The sequence below is a fragment of the Octopus sinensis genome, linkage group LG9, assembly GCF_006345805.1.
Source record: "Octopus sinensis linkage group LG9, ASM634580v1, whole genome shotgun sequence".
In the NCBI taxonomy this organism is placed as follows: domain Eukaryota; kingdom Metazoa; phylum Mollusca; class Cephalopoda; order Octopoda; family Octopodidae; genus Octopus; species Octopus sinensis.
The window spans coordinates 16,366,059-16,386,058 of NC_043005.1; the positions used below are offsets into that span (position 1 = coordinate 16,366,059).

Here is a 20,000-nt window from a genome sequence, read left to right on the forward strand (position 1 = left end):
CCAACTTACTTTCATTCTTTCTTCATGTTTCTTGTCCCCCGACTTCCTACGCAACCGCTGAGCCTGGATGCGCATTCATCCATCCGTCGATGCTCTCGGTGTCGGGGGTTGACCTGCTTTCTCTTCTGCGGGTCTTACGAATAGCAAAGGACCACGTTTCGGACTTCTCCCATCTTATGAGCTATGGGACGAAGACCGTTCGCTGAACAGCAACAATAGCAACATTAGTGGCCATAGCCGATTCCAGCCAATGGCAGAGCCACTGTGTGGTCACATGACCTACAAAAATTAGCAACCAATTTCGCTGAAATCACACTCTACCCTCTTGAAATGTAAAGACGCACTGAGCAATGCGATCCTTGATATACTATTCACAGCTGGAACGGATTTCCTCTTAGGTTTGCTCGATCATTTCTGACCTAGTGCTAGATAACCATCACCCAAACAAAACTAACAATAATTGATCCATCTAAATAAATTCAACCACTTACAGAACAACCTCACTTAAGACACCGGCGACAGTCCAACCGCTTTAGGCCACCTGCTTGTGGTATCGGGTGTCACCAAAAATAGTACCAAGGGATACACTTTCTTCGGACTAAAATATGCACCATAGACAGTAAGGTGGTTCAAACGCTGTATGATTAACGCTTCTTCACTGGTGTGTAGTAACGAGTGTTAAAGTATCATGTGAGACAGAGCCAGATTAGAGGGAGACAGAATTTCCGTGATCCAAAAGGTTCAAGTTTACCTTGGAAAATCTGTTGTTCTTCAGATCTGTCTCACTCAGTTTGTTTGTCATTTAACATCACAAAATGTATTTGTACTAAAGGTGGTTGTCTGGCCCTTTTGGTGCACATCGTCAGGTGACTACAACCAAGATGTCGTATGTGAGCGAGTATAGCTTAGTAACATGTAACATGTTTTCGTTAATTGCTTTAAGTACCTCTGTACATAAATACTTTGTTGATCCATTCCCCTTTGACACGCTCCCCACGCAGCACATCGAGGATGAAAAAAGTTGGAAGGACAGAGGGCAGCACTAGCATCCGACTGATAGTCATTGCAGATGAGGAGACTGAAATGAAGTACCCTGCAGACTGAAATTAAATACCCTGCAAACTGAAATTAAGTACTTTGTAGACTGAAATAAAGTACCTTGTAAGCTGAAATAAAGTACCTTGTAGACTGAAATTAAGTACCTTGTAGGTTGAAATAAAGTACTTTGTAAGCTGAAATAAAGTACCTTGTAGGCTGAAATAAAGTACCTTGTAGACTGAAATAAAGTACCTTGTAGACTGAAGTTAAGTACCTTGTAGACTGAAATTAAGTACCTTGTAGACTGAAATTAAATACCCTGCAGACTGAAATTAAGTACCTTGTAGACTAAATTTAAGTACCTTGTAGACTGAAATTAAATACCTTGTAGACTGAAATTAAGTACCTTGTAGACTGAAATTAAATAATTTGTAGACTGAAAATAAGTACGTTGTAGACTGAAATGAAGTACTTTGTAAGCTGAAATGAAGTACCTTGTAGACTGAAATGAAGTACCATTGCAGCTGAGTAGACGTGAAACGAAGTACCTTGCTCAAAATTACAACTCCATTTCCTGTCCAGAAATTGAACCCCCAAGTTTATGATCATGAGTGGAACACAGAAACCACTTGGCCACGCACTTTCTCGCCTGATAATTTACATTTATAAATATAAACACACGGGTATAAAGAAACACAGCCATCAAATATCTCATGATGAGAGGATCTATCAAAGTTCGAGCTCATATTATGCTGATGATTGTATTAATATAAACATTAGAAAAGGAAAATGACTAACAGTAAAATATAATCGGTGAAAAATGTCTTTGAATGTGGGCTTTCAAACGAGAAAGAGATTATTATTGCGTGATTCAGAGTGGATCATCATACAGTGCTGAAGATTCGACAGGAAATAACTGGATTAGGGGAAATAAACAGTGTGAACCTAAGGACAAATAAATACAAGACAGTCGAGGATTCAGTTTATTTGTCAAGTCAACCCATACAGTAAGGTAATAATGAAAGGATAAAGGTAACTTTGTGCTATGAGAACATCTTCAGATCTTCTTCACCTCAGTAGAGTAAATACCAATAACAAAACATGAACGAGTTCTTTACATGCCAGAGCAGATTGGACGGACAGCAGGAGAAATACATCTAATCTGGTGACCATGCTGAATATCACCCAATAAATCCCTAGATGCTACGCATTGCTGTGAGTAACGTAATCTTCGACCAATCGAAAACATGGTATATCCAGATGACTATATCTGTGACTAGAAAAGAATTTTGTGTACGTCGATAAAGAAAGCAACAAAACATGTCTGTGTTGGTAAATCGTGGGCTGAAATATATATTAATATCCTGGTGGAAGTAGGGTCATTTTGTCAAAGAAAGATCTTGCCAAAAATATTGAATTCTGCCTCGTATTCCACTTCGAGCAAGATATCCCAGAACACTTCAGTATTCCGTAGTAATGTGACGGGATACCGTTGACAGACTAAGCATTTCCAATAAGGGATCATTTGATCATTTTGTCCGACTATCGAGCAGATCCCATTGCACAGTGAAACGATCTAACCCCTGTAAACAATATTGAAACCGGCTACTGAGTGGACCTCTGCCAAGTAATGACGGTCGACCCTACCGAAGACTTTGGATTTCTTTTCAAATAGATCAGAGCCCGCTGAATCTAGACAAGCCATCAAAACATAAACTAAGTGGAGGTGGAGAATGTGTATTTTGAATTAGGGTATAAAAAATACAAAAGACTAGAGCGTACAGAACTAAGGCATCGCCTGAAACAAATAAACTAGTATCCATAAAAATGATGACAATTCCAATAGAGTCAGGGCTTTGATCCTCAAATTTCCCAGATAAACAGAAAAGGTATAAATTGATAAGTAGAGAATAAGTTTCTATTCTACCGCTTGTCTAACTCCATGCTGGTGCATTCGAGTAATCTTTCTTTCTTCTAACCGCTCAGTCGAAGTCGACTCTCGGTCACTCGTTGGATCAGTGTCCTCCAGTCAGTTCTATCCTGGGCCGCTTCTTTCAGACTGGCTATGTCCATTCCGGTATCACTCTTGATGGTGTCAAGCCAGCGGGTTCTTGGTCGGCCTCTTCCTCTCTTGCCACTGACCATTCCGAGCATGATGTCCTTCTCCAGGGATTTTCTCCGCATAATATGACCGAAATATGCCAATCTATGCTTGGTGATCCTAGCTTCTAGCGACATTTTCGGCCTTATCTGCTTAAGAACTTCTCCATTGGTGAGCCTCGCTGTCCATGGAATCCGTAAAAGTCTTCTCCAACACCAAAGCTCGAATGCATTAATTCTCTTCTGGTCAGCTTTCTTTAGTGTCCAGGTCTCGCATCCATATGTTGCTATTGGGATAATTATTAGTTGGACGGAGCCTACCTGAACAAATTTAAGAGGCTCCTGCACCTCTCCCATTTAAGAGCTACATTCATTTGATCCTAGCGTGCGTCTAAGATGGTATTCCAATCCCCAATGAGGGAGCTGTATCCAGAAAAGGTTTCCCGTTGCCTGAAAAGGTACAGCCATCCTGTCCCCGTTAGGACATAGACGATCACTAGCCTCGGAGCAGCATCTTCACAGCTCAGAATATATTTCTGGAATGACCTTTGGTACTAACCAGAATTTTTACAAGTCGCTCTTCATCGTGCAACAACTTCATACTATTTCATGGAAACCAGGATTATCCTAATCATTGTTCTGAGATTCCGACCTCCATTCGACTTAATAGGCATCCCGCCACGGATTGAGCAAAGCTTTTTCAAGCTCTTCTTCCGGAGCAGACCGAAGCGCTGACTGTTTTCCCGTGAGAAGTAGAGTTACACCACTGTGCTCGCCATCCTCTTCTGCATGGACTCCCTTCTCAATGAATCATGGTCTTTCGTAGCTTCGCCTATCATCCTACATTTTCCTGAATCCTTGTTAAATTTAGGGTTTTTTTGTTTTAGTTTCCAGCTATACTGGCAAAAGATGTTGTTATTACTGTATTCTGTACCGCTGCCGCTGGTACTCCTGCTGATGGTGACAGTGTTGGTGGAGGTGATGTCAACGCTGAGAAAACTAACGACTTTTGGTGCTATCATTGACATAATTCCCAGTGATAATATTTACGTTATTGTTCATACGAGTAGTGTTACTGTTGTTATACACTTCGTTTCGAAAAGAATCTTCATTTTCCCCCCTTTCTTTTTCTTTTCTTTTTTTTTTTCAAATAAAAATTATTTTATTCATTTGCGTGTACGTGAGCGGGGATTATTTTGTTTATATTCCTTTAAGTGTGCAAGGCTGCCTTCGCCGTTGTGAGAGTCTCCTCTTTCTACTTTCCCGCCGCCATCGAAGTCGCTATGCTTTTGATACAAAAAATTCCAAATTGCATCCCAGGGAGAAAACTCAAACATCAAATCAAGCAACAACAAAAAATAAACTTTATTCCACCTCCAATGGAGCAGAAAACACGAAATTAAATACAAACTCCTGTTTAAAACAGTTTACAGTAAAGCAAAAACAGAACAACACCCATCTGAATCACAAGTAAAACACAAAGCCCATCAGAAGGAGGATAATTTTTTTTCCATTAGTAATCTATATAATAACAACAACAACAATAACAATAATAATACATGTTTTGAGAGGGATTCTTTGGGGTTTGAATAATTCTTCTCTGGAAACGTGGGTGGTTCGTTCAACATCCTTAAACTACCCTTATTCAGGGACCTTTTGAGCAGGATGGGTTACTCGACCAGAAGAAAATTCCGGTCATGATGGGTATACTGGAGTTTCGTATATTTTATCCCAGTGCCACTTTGATGGCATGTACTGCTCTCTCACTCAGTAATGATGATGATAATAATAATAATAATAATAATAATAATAATAATAATAATAATAATAATAATAATAAGTCCCGATTCTGTGGGACTTTCCAGTACATACAGACTGAACCATCAAAGCCAATAAACCGGATATTGTTGTGAAAGACCAAAACAATAAAGTTTGCTTATTGATCGACATGAGCATCCCCCTGTGATCACAATATCTTGGCGAAAGAGTTTGACAAGCTCAGAAAATATAAAGACCTGCTCATTGAAATTGAGAAAATGTGGCATCTCAAGGCGGTTACAATAGCAGTGATCGTAGGAGCACTAGGAATGATCAAGAAGGGGAACCAAAAATTATATGAGAATGATCCCTGGCTTACCATCCCTGCAAGAAGTTCAAAAGATTGTCTTAACTGGTACATCACACGTATTGAGAAGAGCATTGTCGATGTGAGAATTATTACTACCCATGTATTTTAATTTAACTTTATTGTTTTCAAAAAAGAAATGAACGAACTAGTGAGTTTAGTTTAATGGTCTACCAATGTATACTATGAGTTTCTTTGCCCTAGGAGTCGGGAAGACACTAGGCAAGAAATGGAAGCAAATTTGAAAGAAGAAAAACCCATAAATAATAATAATAATAATAATAATAATAATAATAATAATAATAATAATAATAATACATGTTTTGAGAGGGATTCTTTGGGGTTTGAATAATTCTCCTCTGGAAACGTGGGTGGTTCGTTCAACATCCTTAAACTAACCTTATTCAGGGACCTTTTGAGCAGGATGGGTTACTCGACCAGAAGAAAATTCCGGTCATGATGGGTATACTGGGCTTCGTATATTTTATCCCAGTGTCACTTTGATGGCATGTACTGCTCTCTCACTCAGTAATAATAATAATAATAATAATAATAATAATAATAATAATAATAATAATAATAATCCCTTCTACTATAAGCACAAAATATGAAATTTCGTGGGAGGGGGTGCGTCAATTGCCTCGATGCCAGTACCTGAATGGTACTTATTTTAACGGTCCCGAGAAAATGAAAGAAAAAGTCAACCTCGGTAGGATTTTAAATCAAAGTCGAACGAAATTCTCCCTGTCCGCCACATGATGATAATAATAATAATAATAATAATAATAATATAATAATAATAATAATAATAATAATAATCCTTTCTACTATAGGCACAAGACATGAAATATGGTTGGTGAGTTGAGGCTAGATTATTATGTCGACCCCAGTACTCAACTGGTACTTATCTTATTGGCTCTAAGAAGATAAAAGCCAAAGTTTACCTCGGTGGAATTTCAAATCAAAACGCGAAAACGAACGAAATTCCGTGAAGCATTTTGTCTGACGTGCTAACGATTCTTCCGGCTAATAATAATAATAATAATAATAATAATAATAATAATAATAATTCCCTGATGCAGTACCTGATAGTGGCTCGTATGGCTTCTGATCTTAATTGACTGAAAGCGTTATCATATACATTGTTTTGTTTTGGTATAAAAGATGGGCTACAGCAAATATTCCGCTCAATACCACAGTTACTTGACCTTAACCAATTGAGCATGTCCCTAAGTGGCTGACGATATGTGCATCTCTGATCACGAGCAGAAGTAGTGAGGGAGCATCATAGCCATGTGTTGTGAAGAATTCTTTGGGGTTCGAAAAATTCACCTTTGGAAACGTTAGTGTTTCGTTCAACGTCCTTAAACAACCCTTATTCAGGGACCTTTTGAGCAGGATGGGCTACTAGACCAGAAGAAAATTCTGACTGGGCCCCCACCTGCAAGGTCATGTGCTGTTTATTTTGATATGAGATCACCATGTCACGCACATATGGTTGTGATGCATGTGCCTAGTGTACCCTTATCAGACGGGTAGTCATGGTGGATATACTGGGCCTTGTATATTTTACCCCACTGTCACTTTGATGGCATGCACTACTCTCTCACTCAATGATAATAATAATTGGAGAGAGAGATTTAAGTGATACCATCAACTCCAGTACTTGACTGATAGTTTATTTTATAGATCTCAGAGCAATGAAATGTAAAGTTGATTTCAATAAGATTTGAACTCGGAACATAAAGAACTGGAAGAAATACAGAAAGAATGTTCTTCCCCGATGCTCAAACAATTACGCCAGTTTACAAGCCATTTTTTTCTTCTCATTTAGGCACGAGACCAGCAATTTTGAGGGGAAGTGTTTAGTCGATTACATTGACCCCCGCTTCCACTTCTTGATTGGTATTTTATTTATCGACATCGATCCCGAAATGATGAAAGGCCAGGTTGACCACAACAAGATTTGAACTCAGAAACGTACAGAGCCGGAGTAAATATCGCAAAGTTTTTATCCGACGCTTCAACGATTCCGTTAAACGTTGCATGATAAAAAGAATCTTCTGACCGGTCACTGACCCAAATGACCTTTCTTCTGAAGCTCTGGTATTTATTTTTGATATTTGAACTCCAATTGATAAAAGCCCGCAGTCTCAACACAGCGCTGATGATAAGAAATGAACCACTGACCTTTTTGCCATTTATCTGGTGTCCTGTCGACTTGGGCTTCCTACACAAGCATACACGCATATTCTCTCTAACTATGTCCCCCTCCCCACTCTCTTTCTCTATTTCATTAAACCACCATCCCAAAGCCGGAATCACAAGGGCTTATAGTTCAGTTTGTAAACTTAGTTTATAAAATCTTGATAACAGCAACGCTATGTCTAAACTATTATTTTACTCACTACATCACCAAAGCCAACCAGCTGTTGGTGACATTGCTATTTCACAAGTTTCCTTATTATATATATATATATATATATATATATATATATATATATATATATACAAGTATGTGCCCCAATCTCTGTCATCTAACACAAATAGATTCAGGAAGTTGTCTGGCAGAAAGGAAAAAAAAAAAAACAACGCCTCCCCTTCTTGTTTCCAGTAATAATGACAAAATACTTCGAGATCTGTGAATGTCAAGGAATTTAAAACAGGCACATAACAAAAACCAACCAAAGCAACCAACCAAACAAACAAACAAGTTAAAATTAATGAAAATACAAAACAAGAAATGCGAATGAAAAGGAAAATGTAAACTTTTATCATATGTTTCTTCTGGTTGGATGTGTAATGATGGAGATGCGGAGGCGAAGGTGCAATAGTTTTGGGGGTTTTTTTAAGTAAGATTACGTATTTTTGTGTCGGGTCAAACTAAAATATCCTATGAATAAAGTCACATTATTCACTGGGTTATCTCACTTCTCACACACTGAGAAGCTTCTAGAAATAGCTGATGAAACCCTTCTAATCACACTCTGCTGTTTCATAGGATGGAAGTACACATTGGATAATGCAGGATTAAGAGAATATCTCTTTCTGTTATGTGAACATTTCTAGTTCTATACTTCCTAGAGGTCGTTCTGTATGCTAGAGAAAAAAACGCAAAATCCTCCCGCCTCTCTCTCTCCCACTCTCTCTTTCTTACTCTCTATATCTCTGTTTTCTCTCTCTCTCTCTCTCACTCACTCTCTATATCTCTGTTTTCTCTCTCTCTCTCTCTCACTCACTCTCTCTCTCTCTCTATCCATCCATCTATCTATCTATCTAATTGTCTGCCTGTCTCTGTCGATCTCTCTCTCCCTCTCTCTTTCTTACTCTCTATCTGTATCTGTTCTCTCTCTCTCTCTCACTCTTTTTATCTATCCACCTGTCTGCCTGTTTCTGTCGATCTCTCTCCCACTCTCTCTTTCTTACTCTCTATATCTCTGTTTTCTCCCTCTCTCACTCACTCTCCCTCTATCCATCTATCTATCTATCTAATTGTCTGCCTATCTCTGTCGGTCTCTCACTCCCTCTCTCTTTCTTACTCTCTATCTGTATCTGTTCTCTCTCTCTCTCTCACCCTTTTTATTTATCCACCTGTCTGTTTCTGTCGATCTCTCTCTCCCTCTCTCTTTCTTACTCTCTATCTGTATCTGTTCTCTCTCTCTCTCTCACTCTTTTTATCTATCCATCTGTCTGACTGTCTCTGTCGATCTCCTCCCTCTCTCTCCCTTCTTTCAGGAAGAATTCATCCGTGGTCAGACCAGACGAAGGATAAGCTCTGTCAGGTTGAAAAAGGACCCAGACACGCTGTATATCAAAACGGCTCCCCTATAACTCTATCAGGAGTTGAAGCTTCAAGAGTAAGACCTCAATTAGTCGGAAGGAAAGGCGTGTCCATAACCCTTTACAGGGTCCCTAAAACTAGTAAGAGGGAGGAAGTTATCCTCAATCCAGAGATCTGGTCCGATTGTTTGAAATAGAGGGGCCTCCACTAAAAGGTACCCACTTAGATAGGCTATGGCGGAATTTGAACTCCGATTGATAAAAGCCAGAACAAATAACGCGAAGCAGACAGTTCTTACACTCCGCTAATCCATCGTCCAGGATTAATACTTATCCATTGACCTCCGGCTGAACTCAGAGCACCGAGAATTGGAATGCGAAGTATTAAAATAGTTTGCATTTCAATTCCCAGTGCTCTGATATGTGATATTTAGGACTATATTACGGATTGTGCCGTTTTCTTAAGACGGATCACTGTAATTCTTTTTCAATGGGCCCATCAACCACAAGGGGACAGCATTTGTCTTAAAACAAAAAAGCTAATAACTATAACTGCAGATCTGGTATACACAGTTGAGACAGTACTAAATTAAAATAGCTTTCTGTGTATCATACTCTATGTATATATATATATATATACACCGTTGATAGACCAGTTGCTCTTATGGTCTTCCAGTGTTAAAAACGCAATAAATATCAGACGGAGAAGAGAAATTACCCCAGCAGAGACCAACGTGTACACCAGATGTTTTCTGTCCTTTTTGGACCTTTTCAATGACATATACTCTCTCCTATATTGAAGACAACGAATTCTCCTCCAGGCATGTGTCTGGCAGCGAATGCACGTCATTGGAAAGGCCAAAAGAGGTTACAATGTACCAGGCGTTCACGCTGACCGCTATTGTGGAGATTTTGATTTTCCTCTGCTGTTTATAGTGTTCTTAACACAGAATTTCCGTAAGAGATGTTATCTGAGGGTGAATACCTCAGTAACTGGCTTATCAACAGTGTATATACAATATGTATGATGCCAAGATGGTCATTTCAATAACTACTAGTTTGACAATGTAGCCGTAGATAGCCTATATTTGCAAAAATAAATAAATGTTGATCACAGCTGGTACAGTCTTCTCGATCAGAACTAATCTGGAGCTAAACAACAACAACAACAACAACAAGCATCAATACAGCTGCCCTTAATTGCTTTTATAAAGTAGATCACATAATCCAACACATAGATCAAAAATAGGAACAATAAATTGATGTAAGTATATTCATATGTTGTATTTCCTCATTTTTCGCTCTCATCTTGTCACATTTTTCCTTTTATTTATTTATTTGCATTAATGAGACCCGGCTGTGAGTCGAATTCCAAGTAGACCCCTTGTGGAGTTATCATAACAGAAGGGTTGATAACTCAACCTGTTCACAGATATAGCAAGAAATATTAGCTAAGTTGGTATTTTTTTTTCTTTTACATGTTTCAGTCATTAGACTGCAGCCATGCTGGGGCACCGAACCAGGGATGTGCCACCTAGGCAGACAAGGTAGACAGTGCCTATGTTGAATAAAATAGATCGATAGCAACATTTTCCGGATCTGTTCAGTTTGACACAGACAAGTTTTTAATTATTTTTTTTTAACTAAACAGTTTGAAATTTCGTATGCTAGTGGAATATCTCACGCAGAACACGGTTTACTTTGAACATTTTTGACAAAATTTAGTATTTTAGAAGTTGAACAGATCCCATTTTCCTTTTGTGGCAAAATATGCACCTAATTCAATAAAATTATGAAGGTTACTCTGATTACTATGCATAAAATGCAAAATATTTTATTTTTTTGTAAATTAGGTAAGCATAATTGGCCCCTGTTTTTCAATCTCAGTATTAAAGCCATGCATAGTACTTCTGCAGTACACATGCTGCATACACTCCTACAACACCATTTTCTTTTTGGATAAACTTGTGACTGGTGATGAAAAATGGGTCTTCTATCAAAATGTTAAATGTTGTAAACAGTGGCTTGGTAAACGGGAACCAGCTCAACCACAACCGAGAAGGGAACTTCATGGGAAAAGGTTCTTTTCTCTATCTGGTGGGATTGCACAGGAGTAATTCACTTTGAATTGTTACCACCTAATGCAACAATCGATGCTCAAAGTCCCATAGGTTACTGTGTATTGAGCACCATTGAGAAAAGCACCAACCACTTTGTCTGCAACACTAAGGCCAAGCTGGTGTCCAAGATCAGGGTGTTCAAAGGTTTTCCCAGAGACACAGTGAGGTTCCAAAATCCTTTTGAGGTTGTGGTGGAAGTTGAGGGTGGTTACATTGAGTAAATTGTTATTTCTCAGTCATAATCTGGTTGATATTATTTGATTTTTTAAAAATAATTTTTTTAGATGAGATATTGTTTTCTTTTCCTTTTATGCAAACTGTCAAATTTAGCCTGAATGTATACATGCATGTGTGTGCGTGTCTTTGTGTTTGTCCCCATCACCACCACTAGTTGACAAACAGTGTCGGTTCATTTACATCCCCATTACACTGCAATTCAGAAAAGGAGACAAATAGAATAAGTATTAGACTTTAAGAAAAAAAAAAGTAGTGAGGACAATTTCTTTGACTCATGACTGTCGTCCAATGATTGAAACAAGTAAAATATAAAAGATAAAGAGATAAAAACAAAAAGAAACAACAAATATGGTTTGTTATTGATGACTTGAAACAAAAAAAAAATTGTCTTTATTAAAACCAACTGACACAACTTGCTACAAAATCTCATTGTGGAGAACATGGCCACAAACAAGACCACAACTGTAGTCTCTTTGCAGTCTTTCACTGTCTTTTTTGTTCTTTATGTGTGTGCAAATTTTTCATGTCACAACTGTGAGAAATCTTTATTTCTTCATATATATATATATATATATATATATATATACATGTATGTCTTATTCAGTTTGTTTAGCCTTCACAGCTAAGGACATATTGAAACACCACCATGTTTGTGTGTATGTATGTATGCCTGGATATATATGCTTGTATGTGTGTGTGTGTGTGTGTATATGTATGTGTGCCTATATGAGTATGTTTTCTTCACATTTCTAAATTCAAATGCATGGTGTGTGTGTGATTATAGATATTGACAAATCATGGTTTGTAATTGACGGTGATATGTGCACTGGGCTGACACCAGCTGAAGGTGTGCAACAACCATTGAATTATTGACACAGAAACTTAAAGTCTTGAATGTAAGTCTCTATACCTGTATTATTTGATACACACACAGACACTCACACATGCAAACACAGATACATTCATATAATTGCTCAAACATACAAACTCATACTGACAGTTGGGATGTCATGAAATATCCACATATACAAATCAGTTAACTTTACATTTACACACACACACACACTCATACACACAAGAGAGAAGACAAAGAATATTTAGGAAATATATCCAATGAAAGGTTGATATGTTCATCATGTTCTCATATTTTTGCTTCCATTTTTATTTTTGTCTTTCATGCTTTTACATCTGTTCCACCATTTCATCATCAAAAATGAAATGCTTCGTTATTAATATTTTAATTTGGTGAGGAGAGGGTAGAATCCTTGTGTGAGTGTGAAAATTAGTAAATTCAGCAATTTACATATCGTCGGAGTAATACCCTTCATCACTGCTAACCACACAAACCCTAGATAGCACATAAGACCTGGTTTGTCATTAGAGAGAAGTGATTCATACAGAGTTACACGAAACTCAAATGGTAGTTGGTTGCTTGCTTAGTCATTTAGTACCGATGGTAATATTTTGAATCAGTTCATGTTTGATCTCATAACCGACAATACCTATTTCTTTATTACCCACAAGGGGCTAAACATAGAGGGGACAAACAAGGACAGACATAGGTATCATGTCGATTACATCGACCCCAGTGCATAACTGGTACTTAATTTATCGACCCCGAAAGGATGAAAGGCAAAGTCGACCTCGGCGGAATTTGAACTCAGAACATAACAGCAGACGAAGTACCGCAAAGCATTTCGCCCGGAGTGCTAACGCTTCTGCTAGCTCGCCGCCTTATAACCAACATTACTGACATTACCGCAATACCTCCACACACCTCGCTTGACAAGGGACATAGAGGAGTAGCTTTGACCCTTTGCAGAAGAAATACCCAAGGCCTTTGTAACCCCCACCTTATGGTTTCAGACAAACAACATTGCTCCAGGAACACACGATGCATCAAAATATGCAGAAAAAAATTGCATTGTTGCACCTTTCAGTTTTGAAAACATTGTAAATAAGTAAAACAATTGTTGTAAAAATATTGTTGGTGGTGGTTTTTTTTTTTTTTTCTGAATGTCCTTGTGGGTGAAGGGGCTCCTTTTTTTTTCAACTTTTCTGGAATGTTTGAGTTGTAAATAAATAAGAGAAGAAATACCCTTACTCAGATTGTTTTTGGGTGGGTTGCGAAAAAAAAAAAAAGTATCCATTAGAAAATGGAATGTTTTTTTGTTACTTTTTTTGTATGTATATATGTATGTGTATATATATATATTTCTTCTTCCATATATAAATTGTAATGAAAGCAAGGTGAATTTTGTTATTAAATTATAAACTTTGTTAGTTTTTCATTATTATTATTATTATTATTATTATTATTATCATTATTGTTGTTGTTGTTATTGTTATTATTATTATTATTATGATTATTATTATTATTAAATTAAAATCCATTCGGCAGTCATTTACTACAAAATGTATTTAAGAAAAATAAAATAATCATTGAAAATTCGACAGATATTTGTGGTTGAAGCATGGATTGACTTTCTGATATGTTTTTTTTGTGTTTTTTTTTTCTTGCTTTAGCTTTAGGTCTAGCTCTAGGTCTGTCACAATCAAGAGCTGACCTGTGATAAAAGTAGATCATTCCAGCTGTAACCATCCTGCCTTTTTTAATCTGATACATTGTAGTCTTCATTTTAAGACAGTGAGGTACGATGTAAAGGATCTTATATAACCACATAATGGTTCCAGTTCTTCTCATTCGCTTTCTGCACTTATTGACAATGAGACTTATGGTATGTGTGGTGGTGGTGGTGGTGGTGGTGGTGGTGGTGGTGGTTAAATTATATTTAAAAATTTGCATGTAAATTAGCAGAGCAAGAACAGTAAGTGAGAGTGTGTGTGTGTCCTTTTACTAGTTTCAGTTATAGGACTGTGACCTTGCCAGAGCACCGTTTTCAAGAATTTTAGTCACTTATATATTATCAAATATATTTTCTCATTAAGGGATTGAGGCTAAAGTTGAGTTAGCAAACCACTCCCAGGATAATTACAGGTGAGTATTTCTTTAATATCTCTCACCTCAATATTTGAACTAATAGAGTTAATTCAAGGCTCACCCCTAATACATGTGATATATCCGATGAACTTCAAAGGGGCCATATGAAATGCTGTCATACATTTACTCTAATTCTGTACTAGTTTTGTCATCTTTTCTGTCTTCTATGAATATAGTCTGAGGAAACGACAGGTTTAAAAAAAAATTTCTAATGAACTGACCACAGCAAATTACAAGTACATTTCTTATTACCTTTCCATCTCCAAAGGAATGAAGCACAAAGCGAGAAAACTATATAAGGTATTCAGTCTTGTTGGTATTCTGTTCATTCCGCAAACCTCATCATCTTCTATGAATTCCAATAACGGAAATAATTTTCCCAGTATGTCTTTTATCCTCCAGGAGAGATGAAGGTAAAAACTACCTCAGGCTGGATTTGAACCTGAACCATAATTAGATATGACTAAATGGTGTAAAAGATTTTTCTGTTTTTTCAATTTTTGTTTCCAACACTCTACCAAATCTACCATCCACTGCTCAACAAATAATAATAATAATAATAATAATAATAATAATAATAATAATAATAATAATAATGGTAATGATAATAATAATAATAATAATAATAATAATAATAATAATAATAATTTTAATAATAATAATAATAATGGTGAAGTGGCTAGTTATTTAGTAGAGTAATTGTGAATGTTCATTAATGTCAGTTGCTACATCAAAATATACACAGATCTGATTTAAAACAAATAAAACAAAAACACATCTCAATTAATTAACAAAACAGTGATTATGATAATAATGGTGATAATGTTGGTTATTGATGGTGAGTATAATAATGGTACCGATGATGATGGTGATGATGATGGAAATTATGAAGTTTATTACACAGGTTTATGAAACAGCAGTTTTGCTCTGATCAAAAGCAGGCTGTATGCGTATGCTTGTGTGTTGGTGTGTGTGTGTGTACATTTATTATATGTGCATGTGTGTGTGTGTCTAGGAGTGTATGTCTACATGTGTTTAATCTGTGTGTATGCATGCCCATGTGGGTTGTTTGTTCCTTCTCGAGCCATGCCTGGCTCATAAGGACCAGTTTCCCGTTTTTTTTGGCGTATAGGTTCCCCACCTGGACGGGACGCCGGTCCGTCGCAGGTGAGCTGCAAGATGCAGGAGGAAAGAGTGAGAGAAAGTTGTGGCAGAAGAGTCAGCAGAAGTTTCGCCATTACCTTCTGCCGGAGCCGCGTGGAGCTTAGGTGTTTTCGCTCATAAACGCACACATCGTCCGGTCTGAGATTCGAACCCGCGATCCCTCGACCGCGAGTCCGCTGCTCTAACCACCAGGCCATGTGCCTCCACACGTATGTGGGTGCATGCATGTGTCTGTATTTTGCTGCGAATGTATGCCTGCATGTGTTTAATCTGCATGTGGTGTGTGTGTGTCTGTCTGCCTATTGTTGCTAGACCCAACAGGTTTCCATCGTCCCTTATAACTACACAGGCAGACACAATGTCAGCAACTGCTGCCGTTTAAATTAACAATCAAAAATACATATGTCTACAACAACAACAACAACAACAACATTAATAATAATAATAATAATAATAATAATAGCTTTTTTTTTCAAGTTAAACGAAAGAGTTTGAATGAGTAATTCTTTTTGTTTTGTTATTTTTCTTTCTTCTCACTCTCTCCCTCTCTCTTTTTTAAGAGAGAGAGAGAGAGAGAGAGAAGAAAAGTTCTGAAAATAAATGCCAAATTCCAGCAGTTTTTTACTCTATTTTCTCTGCCATCCCCTGAGTCAAATCTTGGTAAAAAAAAATTTCATTTTTTAAATGACAACAGATTCGTCTGATCTTCCCCTGTCTGTTTGTTTCTCTCTTTCTCTCATCAACAAATACAAAAATCACACAGACACACACACACACACACACACATATACATATATGCAGCTATGTTCAACCGAAGAATTACAAGACAATATAAATTATATATATGTTACCAGTGGAAACAACTAAATTTAGATTGTCAAAAAGCAGTATTTTAGGGATAAAATTTACTTCAGATTTTTCACTTAGTCACACCCAGCCACACACCACATATATAAAACATATAGAAAACGTGTTTCAAAGAAGCACATAGCTAATACAAGTTTCAAAGGTACCACAGCTAATATTATAGTTCTAATGAATAAAACCATGTTTGGAGATTTTACAGAACTGAAATTAGGAAATTTGGCTTAGACAAAGTAAAATATATTCCTCTTCCCATTTACTGTGACAGTAATTATACAGCAAGGATAGTCGTTATCAATCTTACTATCACTTCTGCCACCACCATTTTAGTTTCCTATAAATACTGTACACTTTATTATACACACGGTGCCAACCTTACCCTGCTTGTTCTACCAACATTTACTAAACATCTCTGTACTACCCAGAGTAGCCCTGCTTTATATACCCTATCATGGTTTGCCATAAAGGTATCTCTCCAATCTTGACTATACTTCATTACATATAAAGACATTCAAAGGCAGTACTTCTCCTTTTTACCTTACACACCTCTGTACTAATCAAAAACAATCCTACCTGCCTCATTTTCAATGCTTACCTTGCACACTTCTACACAAACAAAGACAGACCCTACTGTCTCCACTAACAATATTCACCTTACTCACATCTACACCAACCATAGCTAGCCCTAACTTCACTTAAAATATTTACTTCACCTATACATTAACTGAGGTTTAGCCCTAACTTCTGCGCTTTCACTGCTTACATTACATACCTCTATATTTACTCTATTTTTCCTCCACAGTCAAGATGTAACCATCATTTTACAATAATAATAATAATAATAATAATAATAATAATAATAATAATAATGGTGAAGCAGTTAGTTATTTAGTAGAGTAATTGTGAAATGTTCATTAATGTCAGTTGGATTAGACATTCATAGATCTCCCTCTACACTCGAAATAGCTGCCCTATCAGAACTAACAAAATAATCACATCATCCCTCTTAAACACACACACACACACACACACACACACACACACACACACACACACACACACACATACACATGTATGCACGCACCTGTCTGTATGACTGACCTCTGACACCGAAGACAACAAACACTTTCACAGTAACAAACAAACAAACATCACATGGACAGATGAAATGGTTTCCTGGTGAAACTTAACAAAAAACTGTCACAATTCAGCAATATCTATGTTCCTTATTGTTTTAATTATAAATATGTTAAAAAAATATTTCTGTTATTATTGTTGTTGTTGGTTGCTATTGTTGTTGTTGTTGTTATTGTAGTTGATATACAGTCTTTGTTATTTTGTAGTTTCTCAGTCTTCATCTGTTTCTCTTCTGATGTTTGGTGGAACAATAAGCAGTTAGATCTGGTAAAAGAAAGCCAAAAGAAAAAAATATATATAGATATATATATATATATATATTTACAAATATCTATTTATATACACACAGAAATACACACACAAACATATACACACACACACACACATATATATATATATATATATATATATATATATATATATATATATATATGAATAAAAAAAACTTAACTCATATATATATATATATATATAATATTCATACAAACACATATGTATTCATAAGAACACAACACACACACACACACACACACACACACACACACAGGCATAAAATACATTCATAAATGAAAATTTAAAGCATATTTATATGCTTAAAATATTTTTTCACAATGTACAATAACATCAGTTTTTCACAAGTTACTATAACTGGATTATGATGATGCCAATGATGATGATGATGATGATGATGATGATGACGATGATGATGATGTTGGTGGTGGTGGTGGTGATGTGGTGGTGGCAAGGTGGCAGAGGTTGTTAGCTGTCAGTGGCATCATCACCATCATCATCATCATCATCCTCATCACCATCATCAATTTGAGGAGAAGGAGGAGGTAATTCATATTGAATATGGTGTAATCTTTTGTTCTTTTATGAGTTTCACTCTCTGGACTGTGGCCATGCTATGGCACCACTCTGATATAACCAGCCCCAGGACTTACTTTAGGACTGGTTCTTAATCAATCACTCTTTTTAGCTGAGCTGCTAAATTACAGAGACATAAACAAACCAACACTGGTTGTCAAGTAGGGAGAGACAAACACAAAATGTATGCACATGCACACACACACACACAACACATTCACATAAATGCACACACATGTTGGCACATGAAAAACATTAGAGCGAGGTCGTTGCCAGTGCTGCTAGACTGGCTCCTGTGCAGGTGGCATGTAAAAAACACCATTTGAGCGTAGCCATTGCCAGTACCGCCTGACTGGCCCTCGTGCCGGTGGTACATAAAAGCACCCACTACACTCTCAGAGTGGTTGGCGTTAGGAAGGGCATCCAGCAGTAGAAACTCTGCCAGATCAGATTGGAGCTTGGTGCAGCCATCTGGTTTGCCAGTCCTCAGTCAAATCATCCAACCCATGCTAGCATGGAAAGCGGATGTTAAACGATGATGATGATGATGATGATGATGATGCAGGTCTTCCATACAATTTCTGTCAACCAAAATCGCTCAAGGCATCGGTCAGTTTGGAGCCATAGTAAAAAGCATCCAGCCCCAGGGTGCCATACAGTGGGACTGAACCTGAGGCTAAATGGTTATAATGCAAACTTCTTAACCCTATCACCAAGCTTACACTTTAAAATAAAACAGCAAATGAGAGATGTCAACGATATCAGCCAAGACAATAATATAGAGATAAGCTGATGTAAGGGTCAAGCCAACAGGGGATGCAAGAAACAGCAGCTAAATTTTCCTCAAATCATAACCCACCATGTTAAAGGGCAGGGTGTGTGGGACACATTAGAAATGTAACCCTAAATACTAAAAAATAAAAGTGGGGATGTTCATTCCCTGAAACTCCTTTCATCATAAGTCTGCTTATTCAGGATTGACCTGAGGCTAAAGAATAACAAAAACAATGACAAGAGTGATGACAACAATGTTTAAAGAGTAAGATAAATATCAAACCATGTCTGCCTAGTTTTCTTTTCGTTTTTGACCCGATTCCGACTTGGCATCATCTTCTCCAACAAGATCAGGGAAAACAGGTTGATTTTCATTATCAGGACTACTTGATTTCTTTACGACATTTTCCCAAAATGTCGCCTTTGCTGCTGTCCCTCCTTTTACTGTACCCGTCTCTTCCGTTTCAGAAGGAGCTACAGGTGCCAGAGACTTCTTGGTAGATTTTGTAATGATTTCAGTGCCACCTGGTGGCCCTGGTGCAGGGATTGTTTTAAGACTTGGCCGTGGTCGTTGTGTAGGTTTGCCGTCGAGTGAGATGGTCGAGATTCCACTCTTCTCGCTTTTTAAGTTCTCCATCTGAAGTTTTGATAAACTTCGAGCTGTGATGCTGTGAATCTGAAAAAACATTCAGAAAGGAAAAGAAGAAATTAGATTTTTTAATGTATAACATTTAAACGTAGTTCAAGATAAACCTATGGAATTTACATATGTAGGACATGTATACAGATACAA

General features: G+C 37.2%; 1 protein-coding gene and 2 long non-coding RNA genes across 10 annotated transcripts in view; all 3 read right to left on the reverse strand.

Annotated features, from left to right (window-relative positions):
• Positions 1 to 8,476: 8,476 nt before the first annotated feature.
• LOC118764778 lies at positions 8,477 to 17,252 on the reverse strand. 3 transcript variants are annotated; one of them, XR_005000581.1, is made up of 2 exons: positions 16,103 to 17,252; positions 8,477 to 8,509 (listed from the first exon to the last, which is right to left on the reverse strand). It is a non-coding gene; the product is annotated as an uncharacterized LOC118764778 (long non-coding RNA). The 3 variants fall into 3 exon arrangements; XR_005000583.1 differs by lacking the exon at positions 8,477 to 8,509 and adding an exon at positions 8,701 to 8,731; XR_005000582.1 differs by lacking the exon at positions 8,477 to 8,509 and adding an exon at positions 8,875 to 8,898.
• LOC118764777 lies at positions 11,750 to 15,461 on the reverse strand. The gene is made up of 2 exons (XR_005000580.1): positions 13,160 to 15,461; positions 11,750 to 12,902 (listed from the first exon to the last, which is right to left on the reverse strand). It is a non-coding gene; the product is annotated as an uncharacterized LOC118764777 (long non-coding RNA).
• Positions 17,253 to 17,713: 461 nt separating the features above from the next.
• Positions 17,714 to 20,000, reverse strand: part of LOC115215681 (titin) — a 247,123-nt gene continuing 244,836 nt past the window's right edge. For all 6 annotated transcript variants that reach the window (XM_029784952.2, XM_036505800.1, XM_029784953.2 and 3 more), the window contains 2 exons: positions 19,491 to 19,883; positions 17,714 to 17,830 (listed from right to left, as the gene is read on the reverse strand). In XM_029784952.2, coding sequence (XP_029640812.1) covers positions 19,500 to 19,883 — 384 coding nt within the window. In that variant the 3' untranslated portion in view covers positions 17,714 to 17,830; positions 19,491 to 19,499. The remainder of the gene's footprint in view (positions 17,831 to 19,490; positions 19,884 to 20,000) is intronic.